Below are 14,583 nucleotides of genomic sequence, written 5' to 3'. Positions count from 1 at the left end.
CACAACACCTAGTGACCTCATCAAGTAGCAGCAGGGATGTGTTGTGTTGATTAATTGAGAGAGAGAGAGAGAGAGAGAGAGAGAGAGAGAGAGAGAGAGAGAGAGAGAGAGAGAGAGAGAGAGAGAGAGAGAGAGAGAGAGAGAGAGAGAGAGAGAGAGAGAGAGAGAGAGAGAGAGAGAGAGAGAGAGAGAGAGAGAGAGAGAGAGAAAACCAATAAATATATAATCAGTCACACCAGTCTGTAATGCATTATGAAAACATTTACACATTTATACAGTCAGTTAAGCGAAGAAATTATAATAATAAAAAAATGTATAACAGTCCTAGAATACTGTAGGCATTAAAACAGATGTAATATTAATATCCTCTGTGTTATTTCTTCATTCAGATGAGCTTGCTGTGATTTGCCAACGTGAACTCAAATCTAATCTAAAGAAGAAGTTTCAATGTGTATTTGAGGGGATCGCTAAACAAGGAACCCAATACTTCTCAATAAGATCTACACAGAGCTCTACATCACAGAGGGTGGAACAGGAGAGGTCAATAATGAACATGAGCTGAGACAGATTGAGACAACAACCAGGAAACAAGCAGGACCAGAGACTGCAATCAAATGTAACGACATCTTCAAACCCTTAACTGGACAAGACAAACTTATCAGAACTGTGCTGACAAAGGGAGTCGCTGGCATTGGAAAAACAGTCTCTGCGCAGAAGTTCATTCTGGACTGGGCTGAAGGAAAATCAAATCAGGATGTCCAATTTGTATTTTCATTCCCTTTCCGGGAGCTGAATTTGATGAAAGGTGAAAAACACACTTTGATTGAACTTCTTAATCATTTCTCAATGGAAACCAAAGAATCAAGAATCTCCAACTACGACAAGTACAAAGTTCTGTTCATCTTTGATGGTCTGGATGAGTGCCGACTGCCCCTAGACTTCCAGAAGAACAAGATCTGTTGTGACGTCACAAAGTCAACCTCAGTGGATGTTCTGCTGACAAATCTCATCAAGGGAAATCTGCTTTCCTCGGCTCTCCTCTGGATAACTTCCCGACCTGCAGCAGCCAATAAGATCCCTTCAGGGTGTGTTGACCAGGTGACAGAGGTACGAGGGTTCAATGACCCACAGAAGGAGGAGTACTTCAGGAAGAGATTCAGTGATGAGGACATGGCCAGCAGAATCATCTCACACATAAAGACATCAAGGAGCCTCCACATCATGTGCCACATTCCAGTCTTCTGTTGGATTTCTGCAACAGTCCTTGAACACATGTTGAGTACAGACAAGAGAGAAGAGATGCCCAAGACTCTGACTGAGATGTACACACACATTGTGGAGTTTCATACCAAACAGAAGAATGAAAAGTATATTGGGAAAGAAGAGACAGGTCCACACTGGAATACAGAGAGCATTCTGTCACTGGGAAAACTGGCTTTTCAACAGCTTGTTGAGGGCAATCTAATTTTCTATGAAGAAGACCTGAAAGAGGCTGGAATTGATGTTAATCAAGCCTCAGTGTACTCAGGATTGTGCACACATATCTTTAAAGAGGAATGTGGGCTGTACCAGGACAAGTGGTACTGCTTTGTGCATCTGAGCATCCAGGAGTTTCTGGCTGCTGTATATGTGTTCCTCTCATTCATCAACAACAATGAGAATCTAATGGCCAAACCTCAATCAACGTCCAGCAACTTTTCTGTGAGGATCAGACACAAGCGTAAAGTTACTTTCTACAAGAGTGCTGTGGACAAAGCCTTACAAAGTGAGACAGGAAACCTGGACCTGTTCCTCCGCTTCCTTCTGGGCCTCTCACTGGAGTCCAATCAGAAGCACTTACGAGGTCTACTGACAAAGACAAGAAGCAGCTCACAGAGCCATGAAGAAACAGTCAAGTACATCAATGAGAAGATCAGGGAGAATCCCTCTCCAGAGAGGTGCATCAATCTGTTCCACTGTCTGAATGAACTGAATGACCATTCTCTAGTGGAGGAGATCCAAAGCTACCTGAGATCAGGAAGTCTGTCAAAAGCCAAACTGTCACCTGCACAGTGGTCAGCTCTGGTCTTTGTGTTGCTGACTTCAGAAAAGGAGCTGGATGTGTTTGACCTGAAGAAATACTCCAGATCAGAGGAAGGTCTTCTGAGGCTGCTGCCAGTGGTCAAAGCCTCCAGAGCTGCTCTGTGAGTACATCAAATGACATATAAGAACTAATCATCAGGAATAAACATTAAGTTTAGAGAAATATATGTATTATAATATGTATATAATATTATATTGAAAAACATATTGAATAAATGTTCACATTAGTATAACAATATGACCATACAATTCTAGGAGACGGAAGATGAATCTATTTGTTGTTTAAGAGAATAAACCAAATGCATCTGCCATTGTCCTTCTACACTACTGGTGTTAAATTAACAGTTTGTGAAAACATGATGATCTCTCTGTCAGGTTGTCAGGCTGTCTAGTCACAGAGAAAGGCTGTGCTTCTCTGGTCTCAGCTCTGAAGTCAAACCCCTCACACCTGAGAGAGCTGGACCTGAGCTACAATGACCTGAAGGATTCAGGAGTGAAGCTGCTCTCTGCTGTCCTGGGGAATCCCCACTGTAAACTGGAGACTCTGAGGTCAGTATTTCTGTAGTTGGTCAACAAGTGATAACTGTTCACCAGATCCACATGTGTTTACCAGGCACACATAGTCCACACCATATGTGTTTGGACAGTGAAGCTTACAGTTTTACATTTGGTGCTATGCTCCAGCATTTTGGATTTGAGATAGAATGTTTCATGTTAGGCAACAGTACAGAATGTCACCTTTTATTTGATGTTAATGGTGAGAGGTTAGCATACCTTTTATTTGAGGTTCTTCATACATATCAGTTTTACTGTTTAGATACGAAAGCACTTAATGTATGTAGTTCTCCCATTTGAAAAAGTTGTAATCATTTGGACATATTCACTTATATTGTATTAAAGTAGTCAGAAGTTTAGTATTTGGTCCCATATTCCTTACCTGCAGTGCTTACATCAATCTTGTGATTCTACAAACTTGTTGAATGCATTTGCAGTAATTTTTGGTTCACACACACTGGACACACTCACACACTGGACACACACACTGGACACACACACACACTGGACACACACACACTGGACACACACACACACACACTTCACACACACTGGACACACACACACACTGGACGCACACTGGACACACACGCACACACATTTGACACACACACACACTGGACACTCACACAACCTGGACACACACACACACACACTGGACGCACACACACACACACTGGACACACACATACACACTGGACACACACACACACACACACACGCTGGACACACACACTGGACACACACACTGTACACACACACACTGGACACACAAACACACACACTAGGATTAATTTAGTCAAAAGTTAAGTATTTGGTACCATATTCCTTACCTGCAGTGATTACATCAAGCTTCTGATTCTACAAACTTGTTGAGTGCATTTGCAGTTTGTCTTGGTTGTGTTTTGGATGATGTTTTTCCCAATAGAAACTGAATGGTGAATAATGTCCTGTCGTTTAAGAGTCACTTCACTTGTATTGTCAGTAAGAATAGAAGATGTTTCTGAACACTTCTACATTCATGTGGATGCTACCATGATTATGAATAATCATGAATGAATCGTGAATGATGATGAATGAGAAAGTTACAGAGGAACAAGGATCATACCCCCTCTGTTATTGGTAATGGTGAGAGGTTAGCATGTTTTGTTGTAGCCTCTGTAACTTTCTCATTCATTATTATTCGTGATTCATTCATGATTTTTCTTAATCATTGCATCATCAGGATTACTTTAGTAGTGTTTAGAAACATGTTATCTACTCACTTAGAAAGAAAATTACTCCAGTCATCATCCACCATTCAGTTACTATTGGACAAAACATAACCCAAAACACAACCAAAACAAACTGCAAATGCAACCAACGAGTTTGGGACCAAATACTAAACCTTTGACTACTTTAATACACTATAAGTTAGTTGGTCAGAATACTTATGACTTCTTCAAATAGGGGGACTAGATACATAAAGTGCTTTTATTTTTCTAAACGGTGAAACAGATATACATGAAAATACCCTCAAATAAAAGGTGACATTATATACTGTCACCTCATATGAAACATTTGATCTCAAATCCAAAATGCTGGAGTATAGAGCCACATTTAAAATGTTATCTTCACTGTCAAACTAGATATGGTGTGGACTGTATACTCAATACAATCTAAATCTGATACCTCACTGTCTGTCTTTTGACTGATACTGCTTTTTAAACTGCTCTGGTCAGTCTACTCAAATCTACAAGCAATACTTTGATAATTTGTCATTTCTAATAATGATACCTTCATTTATGAATAGATATGTCAGGTTTCAGGATACTGATGTATCTGAATATGTTGAAAAAATATACTGCCACTATTTTCACCACCAAAGAATAGCAGTGTGGTTTTAATATGATTTGACTCTTTGCAGGCTGTCAGGCTGTCTAGTCACAAAGGAAGGCTTTGCTTCTCTGGTCTCAGCTCTGAAGTCAAACCCCTCACACCTGAGAGAGCTGGACCTGAGCTACAATCACCCAGGAGACTCAGGAGTCAGACTGCTCTCTGCTGGACTGGAGGATCCACACTGCAGACTGGAGAAACTCAAGTATGTAGAGGGTTTATGTCAATGTTCATATCAGACATGTTGGAGTTATCAGGCTAGTTAAGACAAACATTCTGACCACCACTTGGACTAAGTTATATAAAGACTGTGTGTGTGTGTGTGTGTATGTGTGTGTGTGTGTGTGTGTGTGTGTGTGTGTTTGTGTGTTTGTGTGTTTGTCCAGTGTGTTTGTGTGTCCAGTGTGTGTGTGTGTGGGTCCAGTGTGTGTGTGTGTGTGTGTGTGTGTGTGTGTATGTGTGTGTTTGTGTGTGTGTGTGTGTGTGTGTGTGGGTCCAGTGTGTGTGTGTGTGTCCAGTGTGTGTGTGTCCAGTGTGTCCAGTGTGTGTGTGTGTCCAGTCTGTGTGTGTCCAGTGTGTGTGTGTTTCCAGTGTGTGTGTGTGTGTGTGTTTGTGTGTGTGTGTGTGTGTGTCCGGTGTGTGTGTGTGTGTGTCTGTGTGTGTCCAGTGTGTGTGTGTGTGTGTGTGTCGTGTGTGTGTGTCTTTGTCCAGTGTGTGTGTGTGCACATGTATCAGTACACACACTGGACACACACACTGGACACACATACACACTGGACACACACACACACACACACTGGACACATACACACAAAGGACACACACACACACAAAGGATGCACACACACACACACACACTGGACAAACACACACACTGGACACACACACACTCACACTGGATACACACACACACACACTAGACAAGCAAACACACTGGACACACACACACACTAGACACACACACACACACTAGACATACACACAAACACTGGACACACACACACAATGGACACACACACTGGACAAACACACACACACACACACACACACACTGGACACACACACACACACACACACACACACTGGACACACACCGGACACACACACAAACACACACAAACACAAACACACACTGGACACACACACAAACACACACACACTGGACACACACTGGACACACACAAACACACAAACTTACTCACACTGGACACACACACACACACACACTGTAAACACACACACTGGACACATACTCACAAAGGACACACACACACACACAAACACACACTGGACACACACAAACACACACACACTGGACACACACACACACACAATGATTAATTTAGTAGTGTTTAGAAACATGTTACCTACTGTTAATAATGATACATTCATGTATATACAGTACCAGTCAAAAGTTTGGACACACTGTCAGGAATAGCTGAATGTGGATGTGGTGCAGGAATCAGGCGCAGGACACAGAAGCTTCGTCCAACACACTTTAGTAGACGATCAAGCAAATACAAACGGGCCTCAAAAGAGCCCGGAGGCGAGCGATTACGCACACCATGCGTAAACACCGAACTCTCCAAAACACTGGAGCCAAACAATACAGCACCTGCTGACAGGCGGACAATTACACACAACACACGACTAACAAAACGAGAACTTATAGGACACTAAACGGAAACAGGTGTACAACTAAGACAAAACCAAACAAACATCGATAACATACAACGGTGGCAGCTAGTACTCCGGGGACGACGACCGCCGGAGCCTGCCCGAACAAGGAGGAGGAGCAGCCTCGGCACCCCCCCCCCCCCCCCCCCCCCCTTGACGCGCGGTACCAGCCGTGCGCCGACCCCGGCCTCGGGTACGACCAGGAGGACGCGGAGCAGGGCGCGTGGAATGACCACGGTGGAACTCAGTCAGGAGAGACGGGTCCAAGATGTCCCTCCTCCGCACCCAGCACCGTTCCTCCGGGCCTTACCCCTCCCACTCCACGAGATATTGGAGACCCCCCATCCGACGTCTCGAATCCAAGATGGACCGAACTGTGTACGCCGGAGCCCCCTCGATGTCCAATGGGGGCGGAGGAGTCTCTCCTATCTCACAGTCCTGGAGTGGACCAGCTACCACCGGCCTGAGAAGAGACACTTGGAACGAGGGGTTAACATGATAATCAATAGGCAGTTGTTACCTGTAACACACCTCGTTCAATCTCCTCAGGACTTTAAAAGGCCCCACAAACCGCCGACCCAGCTTCCGGCAGGGCAGGCGGAGAGGTAGGTTTCTGGTCGAGAGCCAGACTCGATCTCCAGGTGCGTACACCGGAGCCTCACTGCGGTGGAGATCGGCGCTCGCCTTTTGTCGACGGATGGCCCGCTGCAGATGGACGTGTGCAGCGTTCCACGTCTCCTCCGAGCGCCGCACCCACTCATCCACCGCAGGAGCCTCGATCTGGCTCTGCTGCCATGGTGCCAGAACCGGCTGGTACCCTAACACACATTGGAAAGGGGTTAGGTTGGTGGAGGAGTGGCGGAGAGAGTTCTGTGCCATCTCTGCCCAGGGAATATACCTCGCCCACTCCTCCGGCCAGCCCTGGCTATACGACCTCAGAAACCTACCCACATCCTGGTTCACTCGTTCTACCTGCCCATTGCTCTCCGGGTGGTACCCCGAGGTAAGGCTCACCGAGACCCCCAAGCGCTCCATGAACGCTCTCCAGACTCGGGAGGTGAACTGGGGACCTCGATCAGACACTATATCCTCAGTTACCCCGTAATGCCGGAAGACGTGGGTGAATAGTGCCTCAGCGGTCTGTAGGGTAGTAGGAAGACCCGGCATTGGGAGGAGACGACAGGCCTTAGAGAACCGATCCACAACGACCAGTATGGTGGTATTCCCCTGGGAGGGAGGAAGGTCTGTAACAAAATCCACCGACAGGTGAGACCAGGGTCGTTGTGGAACGGGCAGGGGTTGTAACTTCCCCCTGGGCAGGTGTCTAGGCGCCTTACACTGAGCGCACACCGAGCAGGAGGAGACATAAACCCTCACATCCCTGGCTAACGTTGGCCACCAGTACTTAGCGCTAAGGCAGTGCACTGTCCGGCCAATACCTGGATGTCCAGAGGAGGGTGACGTGTGAGCCCAATATATAAGTCGATCCCGAACCTCGAGCAGAACGTACGTCCGACCCACAGGACACTGTGGAGGGCTAGGGTTGGTACGCAACGCCCGCTCGATTTCAGCATCGACCTCCCACACCACCGGTGCCACCAGACAAGACTCCGGTAGTATGGGAGTGGGCTCAACGGACCTCTCCTCTGTGTCATACCGCCGGGACAGGGCGTCTGCCTTACCGTTCTGGGACCCAGGGATGTACGTGATTTTACATACGAACCGGGCTAGAAACATGTTCCACCGAGCCTGGCGAGGGTTCAGTCTCCTAGCTGCCCAGATGTACTCCAGGTTACGGTGGTCAGTCAAAATGAGGAAAGGGTGTTGAGCCCCCTCAAGCCAATGCCTCCACACCTTTAGGGCCTGTACCACGGCTAACAGCTCCCTGTCCCCTACGTCATAATTTCGCTCCGCAGGGCTGAGCTTCTTGGAGTAAAAAGCACAGGGGCGGAGTTTAGGTGGCGTGCCAGACCGTTGCGATAGCACGGCCCCTATACCGGCCTCAGACGCGTCCACCTCTACCTGGAATGGTAAAGTGGGATCCGGATGCGCCAGCACAGGCCCTTCAGTCTCCCAAACGCCCTGTCCGCCTCAGCTGACCACTGCAAGCGCACCGGACCCCCCTTCAGAAGAGACGTTATGGGAGCTGCCACCTGTCCAAAACCCCGGATAAACCTCCGGTAGTAATTCGCAAAACCCAAGAACTGCTGCACCTCTTTAACCGTGGTTGGGTTTGCCAATTACGCACGGCTGACACACGGTCAACCTCCATCTTCACCCCTGACGCGAACAACTGATAACCCAAAAAGGAGATAGACTCCTGGAAAAACAGACATTTCTCTGCCTTGACATACAGGTCGTGCTCCAACAGCCTCCTCAACACTCGGTGCACCAGCGCTACATGCTCGGCTCGGGTAGACGAGTACACTAGAATGTCGTTTATGTACACGACCACACCTTGCCCCTGCATGTCCCGGAAGATCTCATCCACAAAGGATTGGAAGACTGAAGGAGCATTCATCAACCCGTATGGCATGACGAGATACTCGTAATGACCCGAGGTGGTACTAAATGCTGTCTTCCATTCATCACCCTCCCTAATGCGCACCAAGTTGTAGGCGCTCCTGAGATCCAGTTTTGTGAAGAAACGCGCTCCGTGTAATGTCGCAATCATTAGGGAGTGGATAACTGTATTTCACAGTGATCTGATTGAGACTATGGTAATCAATACACGGGCGCAATCCTCCATCCTTTTTCTTCACAAAAAAGAAGCTCGAGGACGCAGGGGAAGTGGAGGGCCGTATGTATCCTTGTCTCGGAGACTCGGCTATGTATGTCTCCATAGCCCCCTTCTCCTCTTGAGACAGAGGATACACATGGCTCCGCGGAAGCGCTGCTCCTGCCTGGAGGTCTATCGCACAATCCCCCTGTCTATGAGGTGGCAATCGCGTCGCCCTCGCCTTGCTAAACACGAGTGCTACCTCCTCATACTCAGGGGGAATGTGCATTGCGGGCACTTGGTTCGGACTCTCCACCGAGGTCGCCCCCACGGAAACACCCAGACATCGCCCCACACACTGGGCAGACCACTCCTTAAGAGCCCTCTGTTGCCACGAAATAGAGGGGTTATGGGTAATCAACCAGGGAAGCCCCAGCACCACTGGATACGCAGGAGAGTCGATCAGATATAACTGAATAGTTTCCTCATGACCCCCCTGCGTACTCATCCTAAGTGGCGCTGTGACCTCCCTAATCAACCTCGATCCCAACGGGCGGCTATCTAGTGCATGTACAGGGAAGGGAGCATTGACAGGAAGGAGGGGAATCCCTAACTTAACACAACATAACACAAAAATTCCGATCAACAAAATTCCCAGCTGCGCCTGAATCTACTAGCGCCTTATGCTGGGAATGAGGTGCAACCTGTGGAAAACTGACAGGGATACATAGGTGCATAACAGAGAGCTCTGGGTAAGTGGGGCGCCTACTCACCTGGAAGGACTCCCCAGTGCGTGGCCTGCTGTCTCGTCCTCCTGGAGACCCTCCCCAGCACCTAGCCGCAGTGTGCCCTCCACGGCCACAGTTGGTGCAGGGGACGGCCCCCCTCGGGCTCCTTCTCCTCCTCTCTCTAGCGCCAGCAACTCCGAGCCGAGCTCCATAGGGCTCGGCTCGGAGGTGCTGGAGGATGGAATGGACGGCCCCCACTCGGGACGTCCGCGGGTGACCAGCAGGGTGTCGAGACGGATGGACATGTCCACCAACTGGTCGAACGAGAGATTGGTGTCCCTGCAGGCCAGCTCTCGGCGGACGTCCTCCCGCAGACTGCATCGATAGTGCCGAACTCCTGGGCGCTCCTCTTCCCCTGTCGGAGGTAGAATAGACGCTCCCCCGCCACTTTCCCCTCAGGTGGATGGTCGAACACGGCCCGGAAGCGGCGGGAGAACTCTGCGTAGGTGATAGTGGCGGCGTCTATCCCCCTCCATTCGGCGTTGGCCCACTCCAACGCTTTGCCGGTGAGACAGGAGATGAGGGCGGAAACGCTCTCGTGTCCCGAGGGCGCCGGGTGTACGGTGGCCAGGTAGAGTTCCACCTGCAGGAGGAACCCCTGACACCCGGCAGCGGTGCCATCATACGCCCTCGGGAGCGAGAGCCGAATCCCACTGGGTTCCGGAGCTTGGATGGGCGGACTGGCCGATGGGGGTGGTGAGGTAGGTGGAGGTGTGGGTACCCCTCTGTTCTCCCATCGGTGCAGAGTATTTATTACGTCCTGCAGGGCGGTCCCGATCTGATTGATCCTCCCACGACTCGGGCGCTGCTGCTGCTCCTGCTGATTCCATCGGTGGTGTGTAATTCTGTCAGGAATAGCTGAATGTGGATGTGGTGCAGGAATCAGGCGCAGGACACAGAAGCTTCGTCCAACACACTTTAGTAGACGATCAAGCAAATACAAACGGGCCTCAAAAGAGCCCGGAGGCGAGCGATTACGCACACCATGCGTAAACACCGAAAATACAAAATAAGTGCGCACACAAGTGCGAAACTCTCCAAAAGACTGGAGCCAAACAATACAGCACCTGCTGACAGGCGGACAATTACACACAACACACGACTAACAAAACGAGAACTTATAGGACACTAAACGGAAACAGGTGTACAACTAAGACAAAACCAAACAAACATCGATAACATACAACGGTGGCAGCTAGTACTCCGGGGACGACGACCGCCGAAGCCTGCCCGAACAAGGAGGAGGAGCAGCCTCGGCCGAAACCGTGACACACACCTACTCATTCAAGGGTTTTTCTTTATTTTTACTATTTTTTACATTGTAGAATAACAGTGAAGACATCAAAACTATGAAATAACAAATATGGAATCATGTAGTAACCAAAAAAGTGTTAAACAAATGAAAATATATTTTATATTTGAAATTCTTCAAATAGCCACCCTTTGCCTTGATGACAGCTTTGCACACTCTTGATATTCTCTCAACCAGCTTCACCTGGAATGCTTTTCCAACATTCTTGAAGGAGTTCCCACATATGCTGAGCACTTGTTGGCTGCTTTTCCTTCACTCTGCCGTCCAACTCATCCCAAACCATCTCAATTGGGTTGAGGTCGGGTGATTATGGAGGCCAGGTCATCTGGTGCAGCACTCCATCACTCTCCTTCTTGGTAGAATAGCCCTTACACAGCCTGGAGGTGTGTTGGGTCATTGTCCTGTTGAAAAACAAATGATAGTCCCACTAAGCCCAAACCAGATGGGATGGCGTATCGCTGCAGAATGCTGTGGTAGCCATGCTGGTTAAGTGTGCCTTGATTTCTAAATAAATCACAAACAGTGTCACCAGCAAAGCACCCCCACACCATAACACCTCCTCCTCCATGCTTTACGGTGGGAACTACACATGCCGAGATCATCCGTTCACCCACACCGCTTCTCACAAAGACACGGCGGTTGGAACCAAAAATCTCAAATTTGGACTCCAGGCCAAAGGACAAATGTCCACAGGTCTAATGTCCATTGCTCGTGATTCTTGGCCCAAGCAAGTCTCTTTTTATTATTGGTGTCCTTTAGTAGTGGTTTCTTTGCAGCAATTCGACCATGAAGGCCTGATTCACACAGTCCCCTCTGAAAAGTTGATGTAGAGATGTGTCTGTGACTTGAACTCTGTGAAGAATTTATTTGGGCTGCAATTTCTGAGGCTGGTAACTCTGATGATCTTATCCTCTGCAGCAGAGGTAACTTTGGGTCTTCCATTCCTGTGGCGGTCCTCATGAGAGCCAGTTTAATCATAGCGCTTGATGGTTTTTGCGACTGCACTTGAAGAAACTTTAAAAGTTCTTGAAATGTTCCTTACTGAATGACCATCATGTCTTAAAGTAATGATGGACTGTGGTTTCTCTTTGCTTATTTGAGCTGTTCTTGACATAATATGGACTTGGTCTTTTACCAAATAGGGCTATCTTCTGTATACCCCCCTACCTTGTCACAACACAACTGATTGTCTCAAACGCATTAAGAAGGAAATAAAATCAACAAATTAACTTTTAAGAAGGCACACCTGTTAATTGAAATGCATTCCAGGTGACTACCTCATGAAGCTGGTTGAGAGAATGGCAAGAGTGTGCAAAGCTGTCATCAAGGCAAAGGGTGGCTATTTGAAGAATCTAAAAAATAAAATATAGAAAATGTGTTTAACACTTTTTTGGTTACTACATGATTCCATATGTGTTATTTCATAGTTTTGATGTCTTCACTATTATTCTACAATGTAAAACATAGTTTTTAAAAAAACGAAACAAAAACTTGAATGAGTAGGTGTGTTCAAACATTTGACTGGTACTGTATATATACATATATGAATAGATATGGCAGGTTTCAGGACTCTGATGTATCTGAAAATGTTGAAAAAATATATTTTCACCACCAAAGAATAGCAGTGTGATTTTAATATGATTTGACTCTTTGCAGGCTGTCAGGCTGTGGAGTCACAGAGGAAGGCTGTGCTTCTCTGGTCTCAGCTCTGAAGTCAAACCCCTCACACCTGAGAGAGCTGGATCTGAGTAACAATGACCTGAAGGATTCAGGAGTGAAGCTGCTCTCTGCTGCACTGGGGAATCCCCACTGTAAACTGGAGACTCTGAGGTCAGTATTCCTGTAGTTGGTCAACAAGTGATAACTGCTCACCAGATCCACATGTGTTTACCAGGCACACATAGTCCACACCATATGTGTTTGGACAGTGAAGCTTACAGTTAAAAATGTGGTGCTATGCTCCAGCATTTTGGATTTCAGATATAATGTTTCATATTAGGTAATAGTACAGAATGTCTCCTTTTATTTAAAGGTATTCATATATATATATATATTACCGTTTAGAAATGAAAGCACTTTATGTATCTTGTTCTCCCATTTGAAAAAGTCGTAATAATTTGGACATATTTACTTATATTGTATTAAAGTAGTCTATTTTAATGAGGGAAATAAGTATTTGACCCCCTCTCAATCAGAAAGATTTCTGGCTCCCAGGTGTCTTTTATACAGGTAACGAGCTGAGATTAGGAGCACACTCTTAAAGGGAGTTCTCCTAATCTCAGTTTGTTACCTGTATAAAAGACACCTGTCCACAGAACCAATCAATCAATCAGATTCCAAACTCTCCACCATGGCCAAGACCAAAGAGCTCTCCAAGGATGTCAGGGACAAGATTGTAGACCTACACAAGGCTGGAATGGGCTACAAGACCATCGCCAAGCAGCTTGGTGAGAAGGTGACAACAGTTGGTGCGATTATTTGCAAATGGAAGAAACACAAAATAACTGTCAATCTCCCTCGGGCTGGGGCTCCATGCAATATCTCACCTCGTGGAGTTGCAATGATCATGAGAACGGTGAGGAATCAGCCCAGAACTACACGGGAGGATCTTGTCAATGATCTCAAGGCAGCTGGGGCCATAGTCACCAAGAAAACAATTGGTAACACGCTACGCCGTGAAGGACTGAAATCCTGCAGCGCCCGCAAGGTCCCCCTGCTCAAGAAAGCACATATACAGGCCAGTCTGAAGTTTGCCAATGAACATCTGAATGATTCAGGGGAGAACTGGGTGAAAGTGTTGTGGTCAGATGAGACCAAATCGAGCTCTTTGGCATCAACTCAACTCGCCTTGTTTGGAGGAGGAGGAATGCTTGTCACACTCTGGCTCCGGGACTGTGTAATTAGAGCCAGGGTGTATTTCATTTGGTGGTGTTGGGTATGGGTGTGTTTCTTTTGTTTGTGTTTTGTGGTGATTGGTCTGGTGACTCCCAATCGGAGGTAACGAGTGTCAGCTGTCGGCTCGTTATCTCTGATTGGGAGCCATATTTATACTGTGTGTTTTTCACCTTGTGTTTGTGGGTTTTTGTTCCTGTGTTCAATTGTTCTATGTTACGTGTTCCTGTTCAGTAGTAGTCACTGAGGACGTTACGATCGTGTTTTGTTTCGTTTTCGTGTGTGCGCTTTACATAATAAAGTATGTACGCTTATCACGCTGCGCCTTGGTCCGCTCATTTTCAAGACGATCGTGACAGAAAAACCCACCATCAAAGGACCAAGCGGCGTGTCAAGCGGCAACAGTATCCACCTGTAAAGGATTCATGGACATGGGAGGAGATACTGGCTGGAGAGGGTCCTTGGGCACAACCGGGAGAATATCGCCGCCCTCGTGAAGAGCTGGAGGCAGCCAAAGCCGAGAGGAGGTGGTATGAGGAGGCAGCACGGAGTCGGTGCTGGGAGCCCGTGGACGAGAGGCAACCCCAAGAAATTTTTTGGGGGGGGCACATGGCTTGGGCGGCTGGGCAGCAGGAGGCTGCCACAGGTAGACGTGGAGAGAAGGCTACCGGAGTACGGGAGCC

General features: G+C 47.4%; 1 protein-coding gene across 1 annotated transcript; it reads left to right on the top strand.

The window, feature by feature from the left end:
• Positions 1-483: 483 nt before the first annotated feature.
• LOC311141023 (NLR family CARD domain-containing protein 3-like) lies at positions 484-2,214 on the top strand (the record flags this gene model as incomplete). Its single annotated transcript, XM_084176302.1, has 1 exon — positions 484-2,214. A coding segment is annotated over one exon (1,704 nt), but the record flags the coding sequence as incomplete, so codon positions are not given.
• Positions 2,215-14,583: the final 12,369 nt, after the last annotated feature.

This window comes from Coregonus lavaretus (genome assembly GCF_964263955.1).
Source record: "Coregonus lavaretus genome assembly, chromosome: 2".
NCBI lineage: Eukaryota > Metazoa > Chordata > Actinopteri > Salmoniformes > Salmonidae > Coregonus > Coregonus lavaretus.
The sequence above is the reverse complement of the archived record's forward strand: the minus strand, read 5'-3'. Positions and strand labels throughout refer to the sequence as shown.